The sequence below is a fragment of the Siphateles boraxobius genome, unplaced genomic scaffold (genome assembly GCF_051911475.1).
Source record: "Siphateles boraxobius isolate OS27281-9 unplaced genomic scaffold, OSU_SipBor_1 41, whole genome shotgun sequence".
NCBI lineage: Eukaryota > Metazoa > Chordata > Actinopteri > Cypriniformes > Leuciscidae > Siphateles > Siphateles boraxobius.
Genome location: NW_027509042.1, coordinates 840,001 through 860,000, shown reverse-complemented (window position 1 = coordinate 860,000; position 20,000 = coordinate 840,001). Strand labels below are relative to the sequence as shown.

Here is a 20,000-nt window from a genome sequence, read left to right as displayed (position 1 = left end):
TCTGCAAACATCATGAAATAAAAATGGGATGCACTGGATTCCAGAATGCTTTCAGTCAAGCGCCGGCGCTGTAATCTACTCTGACAGTTCATGGACTCTCTTCTGAACGCTCAAACATTGCGGCTGAAATTGATTTCTTAATGCAGAGTCCAGCAGACGTTGTTAATATCCCATTTGAATCAGTGCTGCATCATCTCATGTCTGATGCACACTAATATGCAGTTCTTCATCTAAAACCATGGTGCATTTAAAATAGAAACACAATTACATTATTTAAATGAGTAGAAATGAGGATACGGACAGAGATAGAGAGAGAGAAATAAAGAATGGTGAACAATACATCTTTGTCTTTAACAGGACTGAAAACACAGAAGAGTTAAAGCAAACGAGTGAACGAGGTTTCTAGGGCAGAACTTGATGGTTAGATAACATCATTCTCTCTCATCAGCATTTTCAATGTACCAAAAAAGAGAAACTAATTTGAAGAGAGAGGAAATGTAGCATGAATCACTGGCTGATGCTCCATTAAAACAGACCGCAGTAAAATCTCCATTCACGTCTGACTTTACATGTGATTTACATGATGATGATCACGCAAAACAACATTAGTGCCATTAGACAGTCAGAACGAGTCTTCAAGATCAAATGAAATCATAAACTAGCACGTGATAACTCAGAAACAATTGATTTTTGTTTTAATGTGAAAAAGAACATGAAATATTAAAAAGTAAATACTAAAGACTAGACTTTTATATTAATATATGAATAATAAATACATATAATATATATATATTACAATTATATAATTAAGTTTTATTATTCAATCTTATATATATATAATTAAATATAAGTTATTGTATATAGTGTTTTGAAATTATGAAAAAGTAAATATTAAAGACTATACTAATATATTATTATATATTATTACATATACTAATATATTAATATATTACTTCATTAATAATATACATGAATATGTTAAAATATAATATTATATATACATATATTATTATTAAATTATACTAAGTTATATATTTAGACTTTGAAAAATAAAATGAAAAAAGTGAATGAAAAATTTAAAAGTAAACACTAAAGACTAGACTTATATTACTAAACAAGTAATCATATATATAGAATTAAATTATATTATTCAAAGCTTTATATAGTTTTTTTGAAATTATGAAGAAAATAAAATATTAAAGTAAATATTAAAGACTATTCTTATACATTATTATTATTAATATTATTATATATACTACTATATGATTACTTAATAATTCATTAATATATATATATATTTTTTTATTATTATTATTAATTTGTTATTTGAAGTTAACTAACAATAATTTAATGTTAGTTCAATAAATATTGTTCTGCAAAATAAGACTCAACTTCCAGGAAATACATCAACACAGTAAATAAACAATTTCAATTCCAAAACTATGTTTTCAATATGAATTAATACAATTTCATACCAGAAATATTGATATGTGATTTGACTTGAGCATATGTCTCTCTCCGAACTGTGGAAAACGCAGAGTGAGGATTTGATTTGAATCAAGTCCAAACATGTTGTCAGTCCAATGTTTTTTTTGGATAGTGAATATGTTGAGTATGTAGTGCAGTGCACTGGTTCCTCATACTTTACACGAGTTCTCGTCTTAGTGTGGCGATAACAACCCTCAGAAGAGACTTTTATAAAGTTTGTCAATGCTGCTTTAATCCAATGTGCGCTCTCAATGTTCTGCTTTGTGTTCGATGTGAAAACGAGTTTGCGTGCGTTAGAGTATCACGATAAAGAGTTTTTGATACACTAGTAGTATGTGCATGATTGTATGTGTTTTTGCATACTCCACATTCAAACATGTCTCATATGTGTGTGCATGTGACGCCAATACGTGCACAGCTGCATATTTCCAAACTAAAGACTCCTGGATTCAATTAGTGTGCAAAAACACACACATTCACACGTGCATAAATATACACAGCACATGTCAATTACACACACACGCCCACGCCAGGTAATGCATTCTGGGAATAGATTGGAATCTAAATGCTTCAGATTTATATACATTTAATTTGATTAAGCGTAAACAAACACACATGCCCTCCATAAGCGCACGGCACATTCCAGAGGAAAATGAAACGCAGGATGAATGAGTTTGTGTCAGTGTCACAGAGTTTAAATGCATTAGCGTGTGTTTGTATGTGTCGAGGAGCACAAGTATTTCCACTGGGAATGAATTGTTCACTTGGTCCAGACGGCATTATTATTAAAATCCACCAGGATGACTGAAAGACTTCTGACTTATTTTGACTGGCAACAGAGTGGCTTTAGATCTACTCGGACCAGGTATAATTGCACCGGACTTTGTGCAGCATTAGGCCGGACTCTTCCATAAGCTCGCTGAAGAACAATGTAATTTAAACATCATGTAAGTTAATTCACTCTTTGTATTCTCCAATCCAATTAAGCATGCAGCGTTGCGATAATGAGGGATTTCGAGCTGCCTGCGCATTACATGCAACATTCAAATTAAATTCAAACTGACACTTCCAATAAAAGGAGAGGATGACGGACAAGCAGGAGTAATTGGTTTTCTGGGACAATGAAAATGAAAAGAAGGATAGAGAGTGAGTGAGAGAGAGAGAGAGAGAGAGAAACATGTTTTTGCCAGCAAATCACAGTGAACAAAAGACGTCAAGATGTGAAGTTAAAATGCAGAGATTTGTAAACACTATTGAGACGCACGGAAAACATTCACACTGAAGTTGCTTTTAAATAAAGAGAGGAAATTATTCTCCAAGCTCTCGTCTGCCATTTATGCTCCTTTATAACGCGCGACAGACGTCTCCGGAAGTAAAAATCACATTCATTATTTTCGATAGATAAACCTTTCAGACCTGCCATGAGCTCTGAGGTCATTCACTGATGAGGATGTATGATTCTCTAACCAAATAAAATAATTATTATAATTAGTTTTTGGCCGTGAAACACTTTGTGGGTCAGCAAGATTTTTTCATTTTTTTGAAAGAGTCTCTTCTGCTCGCCAAGGCTGCATCGATCAAAAATACAGTAAAAATTGAGATATTATTAGAATTAAAAATAACTGTTTTCTATGTGAATATTATAGTAAAGTGTAATTTATTCCTGTGATCAAAGCTGAATTTTCAGCATCATTACTCCAGTCTTCAGTGTCACATGATCCTTCAGAAATCACTATAATATGATGATCTGATGCTTTAGAAAGATTTCTGATTATTATCAATGTTGATAACAGTTTATATTTTTTTGGAAACCCTGATTTATTTTATTTTTCAGGATTCTTTGATGAATAGGAAGTTCAAAAGAACGGCATTCAATTCTTTTGTAACGTTGTTTACTGTCACTTTTGAGCAACTGAATGTGTTTATGCAGAATAAAAAGTATTAATTTAACTTTAAACTTTTAAAATCGAGAGTAAATCTTACAATCATTGACTACAAATCGATAGTCATCACTAATGCTTAACAATAAGCTAATGCAATGAACTAACGATAATTTTGCAGCATGAATTAATCTCAGTTAATAGTAATTTCTGCATATATTTTTAACATTCCAAGGTGTATAAATTAATACTGCTTATTTTAAGCAAACATAAGTTTAACTAAGAAGAACATGTTTATGATACACAATGCATTAAGAAATGTCTTTCTAAGGAGAAAATGCATGAGGAAAAATAAGTCGGCGCTGCATTCCACTGTTGAATAACGTGCAACTTCATGCCGATCGCTCTGTAAAACGCCAGATCTTTGGAGGAAACGTTGATGTACCTTTGAGTGGTACTTTGCTTCCTCTTCCTGGGCGGAGCTTGAGGGGGAGGGCGTGGCTGACTGACTTCCTGACGATGATGGGGAACCGTGTGTAAAGGAGCCTTGGCCAATCTGAGAGCTGAGCTGGGACAGGGCGCTCATGGGGTGGGGCAGTATCCGGGCAGATCTGTTTAGCATGGGGCTGTGGTGGGCACGGGGGTAATAACTGCCCGCTTGCCCCGCAAACGCCGGCATCTAGGGTGAGAGAAGAAGACCAGACTTTACTACGAGGAATTTTGAAAAGAAATAACCAATTGAGGCCAATTCGCCTTTAGTCTTTTCTGCCCCTTTAAAAAGATATTCGCTTCTTCCCTCACCATTTGAAGCAGACGTCTGATTATTGGTGTCTAGTTAAGGTTAAGGTAAGCTCATTCTATGATGACTACAAAATAAAGCTCTTTTCAATGCATTAGCCTAATTTAAAGAGGCCGTAGATATACAACGCTATGCAAAATTGCAATGCAACTGAACCCTGGGGTTTTGAAAGTGTCCTTTATAGTTTCAGCCTGACTTATATCATAAACAGATTAGAGAGTGATCTAGATAGATAAACATCATTTACTGTAAGTCATCAACCGCACTTCTCTCAGCATGAATTTCAAAGCTACTTCAGAAAGCCACAACGCCATTGGCGCTCAACCCGGAAGAATCCCAAAGCAACCACATTAATGACTTGACACTTAAAAACAACAGAAAGATTTCACCACATAAGACATAAATCATATATGCATAAACGATTGAGTAAATACCCATATACACAACTACTGTATATACAGAAGAGCGAAATGCAATTTGCATGGTGCAATCCTCCATCTTGCAACTGTACATTAATATTTTAGTGCATTTTGCACCTGGTTAAACCTGATAGTGGTTAATAAGATGCTAAAATACTACGTGATGATGCAACTCTTTGTTTTACATACATTAGTACATTTATACCATGCAAAAACAACAACAAAAAAGATACAAGGATAGTCTTTTTCAAACCAGGAAATGCTAAACTTAGTTAATTTGCTAAAAACGCAACTGTTCTAATTTCTCTCAAATACAGAATCCTCTCAAACTGAGCATCTGTAACTCTGGTATTTTGATATTTCACCATGTTTCATTTCCGTGGCTGCTCTTCAAAAAGCATCTCATCAGGAGAAGTGAGCGGATGTCGACGGCAGGACTGCGAACGGATGTATTCATTTACACATAAATAGGAATACTTAGCCAGCCACGAATCAAAGAGAAAGAGATATAGAGAAAGTTGATGAACTTGCATTTATTAGCTCCATGCAACATTCACGAGTTGAGCTGAATTAAACATCAACTGTGTGCTTTTAAAATGATTCATGAAGTCAGAGAGGTCTGGGCAGAGTAAACATTAGCGTAGCGGCTATGATCTTAGCGAGAGCTTGTAATAGTGCTAATTAACCTCTCAAGACTTGCTAATAGATGAAATTTAAAATGAAAGAGCAAGAAAAATGCACGAAATCCACAAACGAACAGTGCGAGCAGCTCTCAGTTGAATTAGCCTGGAATATACAGGACATCCTACTATGTGTCGGCACAAAAGCAGAGCTGAAACAAAGGCTTTCCTCATTTATACGTTTCAGATCTCGAATACTCAACAGCCCCTCCAAAAGCAGCCCAAACACAACCTCCAACCTCAAATCAAATTTCAGCAACACCATTAGTTCAATTTTCAAATGCAACGAAATAGCTTTAATGTTGGGGAGAGAGAGGGAGAGAGAGAGAGAATCCATTAATTTTCCATTTTCCGTGGAGTTGCTCTTTTAAGGGCTTTCACAAACCAAGAAGCATTGAAAAACCAATTAATCAAACATGAATGGCCTATCATAGCGACGGCAACCCCATTTCCATAGCAACCGCTGCCGGCCAAGAGCATCACCCTCTTCTTTAATCTGGGCGCACAACACACAAAAGACAAGAGAGAGAGAGAGAGAGAGAGAGAGAGAGAGAGAGAGAGAGAAAGAGAGAGACAGAGAGAGAGAGAGAGAAAGAGAGAGAGAGAGAGAGAGAGAGAGAGAGAGAGAGAGAGAGAGAGAAGCCAATGGGCTCACTGAGCGAATTTTCATATTAAGGCCCAATTCTGTGATTGGAACCTTTGTTGGGACAAAAGGTACCGGGACGACTCCGCAGTCAACCACGAAAACCACCAATCTATCATAGTCTATTCTCTCTCTCTCTCTCTCGCTGAATAATTTATGGTATTTGTTTCCAAAGCATCATTGCGGCGCCCTCGTCCCGTTTGAAATTCTGAATATCATTTCAATAGTGTTGACTCGAATTACAGGCCCATTTCGTGCTGAGAAAAGGCTATGCAAAAAAAATATATAATAAAATGAGAAAAATGCACACGATTAACTGTGTTTTATCTCTCTTTCTGTTTAGGGACCTGCCAGGTACACAACCAGATGCAATTCTCCGGAAAGCTCAACAAAATAACCATTTGCATAGATTACAGCTGCACAATTCTGTATAAATTGCTATTTTTATTTATTTATTTAGCTTCAAACGTTCTCCCACAATTCTGAACAGACAACTAAACAAATTAACATGTAATTTACTAGAGGTTCTGACAAAATGTTAATTGCTACAGTCCATTTAAAATGTTTAATTACTCTGAGTAATTAAAAACAATAGGATTGAATGAATGATTCAATGACTCACTCATAAATACTTCACTTGTTTCATTACTGGATGAATCAGCGTTTTTTGAACGAATCTCTTGAATTAATGATTGAATTACGAATGCATTTTAACAGTCACTTGTCGCCACCTACTGGCGTAACGATGTAATGATACAATCGTTTATTTGAAGGGTAACTAAACCCCTGGTCAAAGCCTGACTCCACCCACTGGCAATATTTGAAAAATGCTGGAAAAGTGGGCGGAGCCCAGCGGGGATAGAGGGCGGGGCTGAACGGGGGGGGCGTGTCCCTGAGACCCGCAGTGACAGCTGCTGTGAAACTAGCTAAAATGGAGTGACGGAAGTAGCTTTGCAACAGAGCGGTCATTTGAAGTCGAGAACTTTTCTCCCCCACCTTCACCTGAAGTGGAGGAGGGTGAATTGTCTGTGGACACCAGCTCAAACTGCGGTCTTAACTCCCGCATCGCGATCGGCATCTGATTATTCTTATATTCAGTCATTTTGAGTTAATTTTTTCCAGGATTATTATTACTATTACGTTCAATATATTTTGCTGCCATGTGAAAAAAATAACCAGCAAATCGCGCCGGCGCGTTTGTCGACACCAGAGGATTAACTTTAGCCTAATAAGAAGGAACATAAATTGTGATTAAAAATATATGCTCACTCACATCATGACGCCGCTGCGGTGGTGGAGTTCATGCTGGAAGAGCAGCGTTTGGCAGCGCGAGCTGTGTGGAGAAGCCCATTTCCACCTCCATTGCGTTGGAGAAGCAATCCCACGTAAAATGCAGGTTGCACACTGGAGCGATAGGCGAGATTAACTACCTAGGCTACACGAAATAATCTAAATAACTATATAAATGCTATGCTAACTAGATGCTAATATATACAGTATCTATCCTGATCGTTTTCAATACTTGTAATTCCAACTCCTGACTCGATACAGTAGTTTTGACGGAACCAGATGCTTTTATAGCAGGGGCTGCCAAGGGCGTGGTGAGCTCGCACCAAGGGCGTGACCGAGTGATGTCAGAGAGTATTCTACGTCAGAGAGTACCCCTACTGCAGATGCTTTCCGTTTAACCTGAAGAGGGCAGCACTCAGACGTTTTTACACCATATATTTGAAAATTAAAACACTTTATACCCAAATGTCAAAAAATGTACTCTAATCAGTGGACAGCATTTATGAAGCTCCATTCTTACAGATCATTAACTAAAAAATGTTGTTTTATTGTTAAGTTACCCTTTAAAGCACCATGTTACTTTCAAAAGGTGGTTCACTATATTTTGATCAGTATTTACATCGGAACTATAATCTTTTATCCCAGTACTTCTGTGATGATTTGACTTATTGTAACATAGAAATAATTAATTATCTTAGTAAAATTATTACCTTTAAAATAAAACTCGTCAAAATATCAACTCATCATTTTTAGTTTAGTTCATTGGTAACACTTTTTTAAATTAAGGTTCTGTTCATTAACATACATGTGTTTATATTAACTAACAATTAAAAATGCTTCTAAAGGTCTGTTGACAACGAGTACGATAACTATAACGATGTATAAATCAGCGTTCGGTTTATACTAAGTGCTGCAGTTTTGTCGTCTGTCGCTTTAAATGCTCGAGCTCTTAAAAGCAGGATTGATTCTGATTGGCTGTCAGAGTTTTTATTATTCATCAGCTGGAAAAATCATTCTGAAAGTGATTTCGACTATATCGTTTCTCTGTGCCGTTACAGTAGTGGTGTGGATCTATATCGTTAATGTTAATGTTATCGTTCTTGTGTGAATGGGCCTTAAACATTTATTAATTTTAGTAAGTGTTAATAGACCAATTTCGAGCCAACGTCACAATTACGTTGCGGCGCTAGCTGGAGGCAAAACAAAGGGAAAACTGCAGGCGGCCAATACAAACCAGCACAGATTCGGCTACATAATAAGGAGCTTAAATTACTATTATTATTATTAAATGTCATCTTGTGGTGTTGTTGGGTGCAAGAATCAATGAAAAATGAATATGCTGTATCTGGAATTTTTATTTCTAGAAAATATTCACATCATTAAAATTGCACCGTAATGTCACTCTTTACATTGACGTCTTCTTGGCGCTGGCTAGGCAGAACTGCGGATCGTACCACACAAGTCTTGCACGTGACCATTCATCACATAGTTATAGGCATCTAAAGATAAATATGACCCCAGTATGTCTTTACGCTCGGTTTCTCTATCGGATAGGTGTAGGACTGAGCCTAGCGTTAACGTTAATCCTGTCAGATCGTCCATCCATTGCCTGAGCGTGTATGGGTCGGGTCAGCCAATCTGGTTCCGTCTGTTAAAATTAACTTTTGCAAATAACAATCGCGGTCCTGGACAGTGAGTGACCTTACACATTAAGATAAAATCAGATTTTCTCCAGTCATTGTTAAAAAACAAGCTAACAAAAATTGCAAACTAACGTTAGTGAAGCGGCCAGAGGGATCGTTCTGCAACCAGCTAAGCTCCGCCCACAGAAAAACGTCACCATGTTTACCAACTGAAAAGGGGTCTATTAATTTCAACTAATACATTGACTAGTATCTGTAAAGATAGTTTAATGGACCTGATCTAACATGAACTGTCAATGTTTGATAGACAACAAATACACATAGATCAAACTCAGATCTGTAGAAAAGGATATATTAAAAAACAAAAGATGTATTCATCAATATTTACTGTCCTTCAAACAGAGTCTACCATACCGTTTCATCTCTTATTTTAACATTAGACTTTTATTATTTTCTAAAGCCATTGCTCCCAAAAATTCATATTAAAATAAGCAATTCTAAGCAAAACGAAATCGGCAAACGAGCAATTGTTTTGTGAGAGCATGTCCGGCCCTGTTATTTCAAACCACATTTGCTTTCAATTTATTTGGAGTCACGGTTATAATCAAAAGAATAAAGACGTGCACCTTCAGCAAACGACTTCTCTCTTTACTGTCAATTTAGACAAAGCAGTCGACGTGAATTGTTAAACAAACAATATATTGTCTTCTGGCTGCTTACTGCACATTTAGATGACATATTGAATATTTGTTTGCAATGCTGTTTGTTGAGAGAGAGAGAGAGAGAGAGAGAGAGAGAGAGAGAGAGAGAGAGAGAGAGAACCTGCTCTGCTCTCTCTAATAGTCATGTGTTCAGGCTATATAAAGCAGCTGGATGGCTGTACAAACATCATGAAACAGTCTCACAAAGGTTAGTGGTTGCCATAGGTACTGTATGCTAATTGCTAAATAGTATAAACCTTGATAGGGGGGATGGTGTCTGGTTACGGCTCTGACTGAGATATCATGTTCATGGGCGCAAATGATTTACAGTACATTGCGTATGAATATCTAAAGCCTGTAAATGATCAACATGATCTGATAAACCTGTCGCACTCAATCTCCTCCAGTCCTTCCGTCTCTGATTGACAGTTTACACTGTTTTAGCTAGGAAAAGTATTTTAGTTTAATTGCACAAACATCCTTCAGCTCGAGCTTCACGTGTCTTTATGATCTGAAGTCTGCACTGATTTTTATCAAGTAAATGTAAGAATAACTAGATTGAAGCAACTTCGGTTTTCTTAATTATCAATCATCATTTTTTAGAAAATTCATGAGCATCAAATATGATCATCAGGCTTCTGAGGAAGGTTTATTTGTTCATCTCTCAATCATCATTGTATTGCATTGCATTATATATTTTAAAACTACAGGCTTTGATCATAAACTTAGCATTTAAATATAATCTTACAAATACATATTATTGGCAGATATTGAGTGCATTTTATGTAAGTATCTGCTATACTGTTATAAAAATCTCATTTATTTACATTATTGATCTTACTTTTTGTCCATTTGAATAAATTGAATATTTTTGCTCTGAATAAAATTGAGCTGTTCCTTTCTCCATATTCTCACTATATCCGACTATATGAGCCATAAAAGCCTGATGCATAAAATATGATGCGAACAAATATGCTTTTTTGTCTTAAGGTTCAATAAAAAAAAAAAGATTTTTCTCACTATTATTATTTCATGTCAGGCTTTACATGGTTACGTTTTTCTCAACACTTTATAGCGAATCATTTTCTTGTTTTAAACCACAATTTTTTTTCAATTTCTCTGGCAGCAACACTTAATATCTAATGTCACTGGAAAACAACACTGATAATGTGATTAACTGATTAAGAAAAAGGTTTTTTTGCAACGGAAAGCGTTTAAGACTCGTTCCACACCCACCAATTCACAGAACGTTCTGTTCATTCAGCAGAGAAACTTCATTTCCTGTTCCTCGGTTGTGTCTTTTCTTCTTTGAACTCGCTGTTCATCACAGCCAAATAACAACCGCCATCCAATTATGAGCTTCGCATTGAGTGTGTGTGATATCTGAATGCTATTGTCTGCGAAACCTCCTCAACCAGGCCAAACAGACGCTTGTAATGAATCTGAGGTCATATCCACAACTGATATTCATCAAGTATGCATATACTCTTCTGCCATTGAATACAGTAGATCATCTAATGTAAATCTTATTCTCTATGCGTCATGTGTCTTTTAATGATTGACAGAAAATTATAGGATCCAGAAAATTGTATTTTTTTACATGAATTATCATGCATTGACAGTATAACCTCCTAAATAACTACACCAAAATAATCGTACTGTATACGTGTTGCTTCATGTGACAACTGTTCAGGCCACATAATTATTCAGTTATATTAAGTTTCTGTGTTCAGAATAGACACTTCTGCAGTTTGCATGCGGATGGCCTACTTAATTTGCAGTACACAACAAGAGCACACTGTATACTGTATCCCACAATGCAATGTGCTCAACTTGACCCTGCATTCCTAATGCAACAAATAAATCCTAAGTAATACCTGATGTTTCCGACTCCTATCGGACTATATTAGATTATGCAAAAATAGTAAATATTGCAATAGTGCATTCTGAACACAGCCAATGAGAGTGAATCTAGGCCACTGGTGCTCATCTAGTGGGTCACAACCCTAAAATGGGTCACAGGTCTGTTCTGACAGCTAGAGGAAAAAAGTGCAAAATGCAAATAACCAAAATAGACACTCATGCATCAAGCGTCCAGTCAAACTTATAATATTGTTAAATTTCACGGTTTTATTTGTGAAGTTCACTAGCAATCTCTGAGTAAAAATGGTTTCTACATACATTTTGTTTAATGCATTTCACTGTGGGAACGTATAGTAAGTGATTCTGGTGCCCAGTGTAAAACAAGTCTGACAGCTAGAGAAAAAAAGTGCAAAATGCAACAAACCAAAATAGACACTTAGTTATATAAAACTTAAAATAATTTCGAATTTCACGTTTTTATTTGTGCAATTCACCATCAGTCTCTGTGTGAAAATAGTTTCTACACCAATTATTTTATAATGCATTGCATTTCGCAATGCAATATTTAAAATATTTCAAAATGTTATGTTTTATTTGTGAAATTCAGTAGCAATCTCCAACATCTATCTCTCAACATCAGTGCATTTTTTTAATGCATTGCATTTCACCGTTGTAAGTGATTCTGATGCCCAGTGTTAAACGAGTCTGACAACTAAAGAAAAAAAGTGATAAAACTTAAAATATTTTCGAATTTCACGTTTTTATTCGTGCAATTCATTAGCAGTCTCTGTGTGAAAATGGTTTCTACACCAATTTTTTCTTTTTTTTAATGCATTGCATTTCACCGTGGGACCGTATTGGTGTTATATATAGTTGTTAATGCCAAAGATCATGCGTCCAGTCAAACTTAAAATATTTTAAAAAAAATCATGTTTTATTTGTGAAATTCACTAGCAATCTCTCAACATCAATGCATTTTTTTTTAAAGCATTGCATTTCACCGCAGAACTGTATTGTAAGTGATTCAGATGCCCAGTGTAAAATGAGTCCCGAAGCACAAGGCATGATGGGTAAGCGATCTCTCTGGCCCGCTGCCTCTGATTGAAGACATCTTGTTGGGAGTGATGGCTCACTCCACGCAGGTTCACAGTTGCTATTGTAAAATCACAGAGCGGTTAATTGAAACAAATGACTATAATAATAGAACATTATCCCGGCAGGCTCGCGGCCATGGCAGCTTTAATTAGCCGAGCGCTGGAGACTGATCTCTCGTGCTGGAGCCGTAAACACGCGGGCGGGGGGGAATCTCATCGAGATCTGCCCTCACCGCGACTCCTCGTTCGCCTCGAGGGCAGAACATGAAACCCAGCGCATCTCGCTCTCTGAATCTCTCGCTCCATGCCCGCGGGGGTCATTTATAACAACGCTCCGGGTGCTAATAAGGCGGCCAATTTATAAATCAAGCGCTGGTTAAATCTGTAAGCAAACGCAACCTGTCCTCCCCGAAGACGTGCGAGTTTCATCTCTGAGAGCCCGTGTAAACGAGAGACGGTTACAAAGCGCTGGTCTTTGAACTCCGAGCTGAAGTAAAACCTCAACACACCACATCACAGAGCGGCTCCATTCACAACACACTCACACACACAGATCAGCACGGGCTTTCCATGCCTCATTCATCAGCACTGTTATCAGCTTCACCTCAGAGATCTCAGACAACCTGCTTCCACAATGCATCATAGCTCTGTACTTTACAACCATTGACTGCTTTTATTGGTCGAAACCTAAATTAAACAAAGAACTCTGTTAAGATGTAAAAAGCCAGCAGTCGTATCACCCTGTAGCTCAAGACTGGTGCCCACTGAAGCGCAGCAGGGTTGAGTCTGGGCAGTGTCTGGATGGGAGACTCCTGGGAAAAACCAGGTTTCTGCTGGAAGAGGTGTTAGTGAGGCCAGCAGGGGGCGCTCACCCTGTGTGTGTGTGTGTGTGTGTGTGTGTGTGGGTCCTAACGCCCCAGTAGAGGGACGGGGACACTACACTGTCAAAGAGCACCGTCCTTCGGGTGAGACGTTACACCGAGGTCCTGACTCTCTGTGGTCATTAAAAATCCCAGGATGTCCTTGGAAAAAGAGTAGGGGTCTAACCCCGGTGTCCTGGACACATTTGACCCTTGACCTCTGTCCATCATGGCCTCCTAATCATCCCTATATACTGATTGACTTCATCGCTGTCTCCTCTACACCAGTAAGCTGGTGTGTGTGTGTCTGTGTGTGTGAGTGTGTGCGTGTGTGTGTGTGTGTCTGAGTGTGTGCGTGCGTGTGTGTGTGTGTGTGTGTGTGTGTGTTCTGCCGTCGCATCATCCGGGTGGAGCTGCACATTGGTGGTGAGGAGATTCCCACCTCTATGTAAAAGCGATTTGAGTGCTGAGAAAAGCGCTATATAAATGTAAAAAAAAATTATATATTTATATATATTATATTTATATATATAATATATTTCAAAAGTTTAGGTTCTGTCGGATGTTTCATTTTGTTTTTGTCTTTTATGCTCACCAAGGCTGGATTTATGTGATCAAAAATACAGTAAAAATTGTGAAATATTACAATTCAAAATCAGCTGTCTTCTATGTGAATATATAGTAAAGTGTAATTTATTCCTGTGATCAAAGCTGAATTTTCATTATCATTACTCCAGTCTTCAGTGTCACATGATCCTTCAGAAATCACTATAATATGATTTGATGCTCAAAAAACACTGAGATACTTTTTTTTCAAAAGAGAAAGACATCAGATTTTCCATCTAACACGAAAACTAAAATTTTGCAGACAAGCTGATATGATTTTATACAAACATTATGGCAACCTCAGAGGTGATAAACACTCACTATTAAGCACATAAAATCCATCAATAAGTCAAAATTGTTTAGCCTGTTTAGCAAGATGTGTGTGTAAAAACACAATAATTGATCCTTATAATTGTTCTCCTAGTGAATAAATGCAAATTATGTTATTTTTAACTGTTGACAATCAATAACATAAGCTGATAGAATTGAAATGTTGTTGTCAATAATCTGAAGTCCGAGGTCTTCCAGAAGAAACATCCCGCATCTTTGAACGAACTGAAAACCACAAAAATGCAATTCAGTTTTCACAAGCTCTTAATGTTAGTAACATTCATGGGAGGAGGAGACTGGAGGCAACAATTGAAATAATTTGATTGGACCGTTATTTCATGGCTGGGACAGTTTTATTGCATCATATTCCAATTCAATTAACTGGGATGTAAATCTGAGGGGAGCGACGAAAGCGTTTCGCCTGTAAAAGACTAGCAGGGTCTTTCGACGTGTTCATTACCGTCACGACAGCGCCGTCATGCACATGTGTTCATCTGAAACAGAACAACAAATTCACTTTCATGCATTTAATAAGATTCCTCGGTGCGGCGACGCGGTTTCGCTCAATACGTCTTTAAAATGTGACCAAGATGGGAGGAAAAACAAACAAACAAGACAAACAAGCTAACAAACAAAGGCTTTAGCAGAGACGGTGGTTATCTGTGTGTGTGTGTGTGTGTGTAATGAGGCTAACACTATAAACCTACAGGACGGTCAGTGTTTTACGGTCTCAGCGGGACACAACACCGTCTTCATCTCACTGTAATTACACAGCTGATAAACCATTCCTGGCTTATTGTACAATGAACAGATTTGAAGAAGGAAGTCAGATAGTGTGTAAAGACTGATCACAGGAGCGTTCTCGACGTGACCGCTGGTCTAAAGCAGCATCACATGCATCCTTCACAGAGAGACCAATCCCAGAATGCACTGCACAGAACACAAGAAAACTGTTGATCATACACATGTTTGTATTTCATTCAGTATTGAAAGAATCCATAATAGTTTAATTCTAACTATTTCTAATATTTGTGTGTGTGTGTGTGTGTGTGTGTGTGTGTGTGTGTGTGTGTGTGTGTGTGTGTGTGTGTGTGTGTGTGTGTGTGTGTGTGTGTGTGTTATGCGGTGTTAGTGTAAACTAAAACTAAGATTATTAAAATTATTTTCTGAAATTGAATTATAGCTGAAATAAATTAGCTAAGCTTAAAAGGATTAAAAAACTACCTGAAATAAGTTGAACTACTAAAATGTAAAACAAAAATCGAAAGATATAATAACAAGGGCAAAAGCACATAATAAAATTACTAAAATGAAAATATAAAAATAAAAAGCTAATGCAAAACAAATATACAAAAATATTTTAGTTAAAATGTAAAATCTAAAAGTAAATTAATATAGAAAATAATAATTCAACTTCAATGTATTTAAATGTAATAAATTGTAAAAGAACAATTTTAATTCTAAAAATGTAAAATAAATAAAATGATTAAAATATAAAATAATTTTAAATGTTTAGTTAATAACTGGAGGTCACATGACAACTATGTATCATACTGTTTGAAATCTTCATCATGGAATAATGCGTAGTGTTTTTAAAAAATAGCATGCAGTGTGCACTGTGTAGTATGCAGTGCGCTAATATTCCATTCTGAACATGACAAGACCTGATGCGAAGGCCTAACGCCGCCTTCACACTGGCAGTTGAAATCAGCTCCGATACGGCTCCGATACGGCTCCGAAACGGCCGGAAGTCATTCATTTCATATGGAGATTCATGCGAATGGGTCCGAAACGGGTCCGAACGAGTGCGGCCGTCAGTTGGTCATCCGTATGCGTTCAAAAAATTGAACTCTTGCGAAAGGCTACGGACGGTTCCTATAGAGACCCTAAGGCCGTGTGTCCACCAAAGCCTTTTTTCACGCAGCTGGCGTATAATTTCAATTGTTTTCAATGGGAGCGCTGCGTTTTTTAAACGCCATGAGCGTAACGAGGCGCTGAGCGTGTATTTAACGCTCAAACGCGGAGCGCCCGGCGTTTTTTACTGGTCGCCGAGAGTTGAAAACTGTTCAACTTTGGGTAAAACGCTGCGCTCATCACTGTCACTTTTTACACAGCCGTCCAATCAGAGTGGAGGAGGGGCGGGACTAATATCACACCGACCAACTGTCACAACATTCTTTCTGTACAACGACGTCAACCAGCAGGGCTAACCGAACAAAATGGATGACAAATACATTTTTAGTATGAAACAAATTATCTACGAAATCAGTTACAAGTAAACTGTGCTGTGGATATTCTGTATCATAGCAACGAATCGTCTCAACTGAAAAAATGCAGCGCTGCCAAAATGCTCTCAAGTGCCCACAGCTAGCCGTTTTCAGCAGAGCGTCCAGCGTTTTCAGACGGCTAAATACGCTTTGGTGGACACAAGGCCTAAGTCCCTCCCCTTTCGGTGGAGCATCATGGGATCTTATTTCGGAAAAATATTGTATGGTAGTCAATGGCGAGAGACAAATATTTGGATCCTGTTTGAATTGTGCCCTGAATTACACATATGATGTTTGTCAATTTAAAAGATGCATTTTAAAGTCAAGAAAGTCGCAGTTTGATGTAAAACTGTTGAGGTATAAGACTGAAAATACGTAATTACAAAGACTACAAACCCAAAAGGCGCGCATGTGACGTCATACCTTTTCTCTCACTGAATGAAGCTAACTTTACTGAAGCTAACATCTGTCATTTCTATAGTCTAACGTTATAATCGTAACGTTACGCCGTCATGCTGTGTGTTTTGTACCAGACTACACACACACACACACGAGCTTGGTGACGTACATAGTGCGAGACGAGAGATGTCGTTCATTGAGCAATTTTCACATAAAACTAAATGTTCTGTTTTAGGACAAACTGTGACTTTCATAACTATCTTTTAAATCGACAAACATCATATGTGTAATTCAGGGCACAGTTCAGACGGAATAAAAAGAGAAGTTGTCTCTCGCCATTGACTACCTATGGAAGCTTGTTTCCGCCACTAAATAAATAAATAATAATAATAATTGCAACTTTTTATCTCACAATTCTGACTTTATTTCTCAGAATTGCGAGATATAAAGTCAGAATTGCGTGATATCAGATGTGAAGAGATCAGATGTGCTCCTACAGTAGTCACATTCAAATCCAGACTCAAAACACTTCTGTTTAACTGTGCATTTACTGAATGAGCACTGCGCCACTGTTCGTCCGACTGTTTGCACTGTATTTTATTTTATGTTTTAATTATTCTGATTTCATTTGGTTATTTCTGTATTTTATCTTTTATTCTAAACTGTTTTAATTATTCTGATTTCTTTTGATTATTTTAATTTCTTCTATGTAAAGGACTTTGAATTACCATTGTGTATGAAATGTGCTATATAAATAAACTTGCCTTGCCTTGATATAAAGTCGCAATTGTGTGTTATAAAGTCACAATTGCGTGTTATAAAGTCACAATTGCGTGTTATAAAGTCACAATTGCGTGTTATAAAGTCAGAATTGTGAGATATAAAGTCACAATTGCGTGTTATAAAGTCAGAATTGCGAGAGAGAAAACTAAGAATTCTGACTTTATAACACGCAATTGCGACTTTATATTACGCAATTCTGACTTTATATCTCACAATTATGACTTTATAACACGCAATTGCGACTTTATATTACGCAATTCTGACTTTATATCTCGCAATTCTGAGAAATAAAGTCAGAATTGTGAGATAAAAAGTCGCAATTACCTTTTTTATTTTTCATTCTATGGCGGAAACAAGCTTCCATAACTACCATACATATTTTTCCCGAAATAAGGTCCCATGAGCCGGAAGCGGAGTTAGCGTTGCTATGCCACTGATAAACAAACCTGAATTGTTAACTTTTAATAAAATAAATAATGATTTTATAAAGATAAGTTAAGTCATTTTTTCATTTGCATGATTTTCTAACGTTATTAGGCCAGTTAATACAATTAAAATGTAGGCTATAATTAAATGTATGTAATATAATTGCATAATTCTTGTATGTATAATTCTATTTATGTCTCTAATAAGAGAGATCATACAGAATTGTACATTCGGACACTGACAGAATCAACGAAGCTGATTTCAACCGCCAGTGTGAAGGCGGCGTAAGACAACAATTATAAAGCACTACGCCAATGACGAATAGGCAGCTGCCTATTTAGACAGCAAGGCAGCTCACTGTGTTTTGGAACAGAGCGTATATATTTCCCAACCTCATCTTGTTTGGGCTGAAGTCTGAGTTTGACATGACAGCTCCGAAATGGCTTTGGAAGAAGAGAGACGGCCGTATCAACACATGGAACCGGCAGAAAGAACATTTCTACAACATCTAATGAGAAAAGAAGCCTGAGGCAGAAGCCGTGCACACACACACACACACACACACACACACTCAGCGGGGTGTCGCAGCAACAATTAGGTTCATTTAAGGATGATTAGTAAGTGTGTTAACTCTTCACACATGCTCGGCACGTGTGTGTGACAGCGAGCGAGATCAGATCCTTATGTTTTATAGATCTGTGCTGAGACACTGCTGAGACCGCGAATAAACGGACAGCAATAAGCCACATCATTACAGCTCTTTAATATCTCAAGTGTTTCTGACACTCAGAGAAACCGAACTCAGATGAGAAATGAAAGAGTTTTTATGAGTCTCGTCTAGAGTTTCAGATCTCAAACTGTGCTCAGATTTGCCTGGAATCAAAAGTCAGATTTTAAATCAGAACAAATGATATGAGCCTCATATCAGTGTTTGTTTTTCGATCATTATAGTTGTTATGAGTCGGGTGACCAGACGTCCCGAAATCTAATCTGTTGTCCCGAATCCCCTAATTGTCCCAAAAATTATACTAAAGCAACATCTTGAGTCGTTATTGTCTGATAAAACATTAAAAACTGTCCATTGATGTTGATTCGTCGTGCAAAATACCCCCCCCCCCCCCCTCTCATTGGCTACTACACATACATATACGCTTTTGAAAAAATTCTATATAAAATGTAACACATTCATATATCATATATAATAAACGCCCCACAGAAGATGTGCTATAAAATAAGCTGAATTAAAATAGGTTAATAACATTTATTTTGTTTTCCAGTAACTACGATGCTTTTTTTATGGTTTTCGTTTGAGTTTAATAACCCAGTATATCCACATCAGATCTATACTTTGACTGTATGACAACCTTATTTTCTTGTTTGGGTCTCTTTTTGTATCCTCTTATTTTATGAGAAACACCCGAGACACAAATAAAACATGACCGAGGACACAATGAAAGAGCAGCACGTTCTCCACAGTCAGCTGATGTGTGTCCAGATACAATTGCAGGAATATGAACGTGATTTCATGCTTTGATAAGGTATGAAAGAAGCCAGTGACAAAATGAGATACATAAAACAGGCCTTTATCTGCCGTGGCTCCTGTTCCATCAGACACACACCTCCGTGTTCCTCCTCTCCCGTGTCTCCTGTTTCCCTCTCGCTCCGATAAGGACATTATGGATATACTATAGATATGCTGACTTCAAATCAAATCACTTAGTTTCCAAGCAACAACTAATGTCCTTCCCCAATAGTGCTGCTCCTTTTCCAGTAAACAATAAGACGACAGTGACTAAACAAGAACAAAACAAGGACAATGACTGGCATAA

General features: G+C 37.2%; 1 protein-coding gene across 1 annotated transcript in view; it reads right to left on the bottom strand.

Annotated features, from left to right (window-relative positions):
• tox2 (TOX high mobility group box family member 2) overlaps positions 1–20,000 on the bottom strand; it is a 144,200-nt gene that overhangs the window by 25,021 nt on the left and 99,179 nt on the right. The window contains 1 exon segment of the mRNA XM_077197658.1: positions 3,814–4,047. Within this exon segment, the coding sequence (XP_077053773.1) occupies positions 3,814–4,047 (234 nt within the window).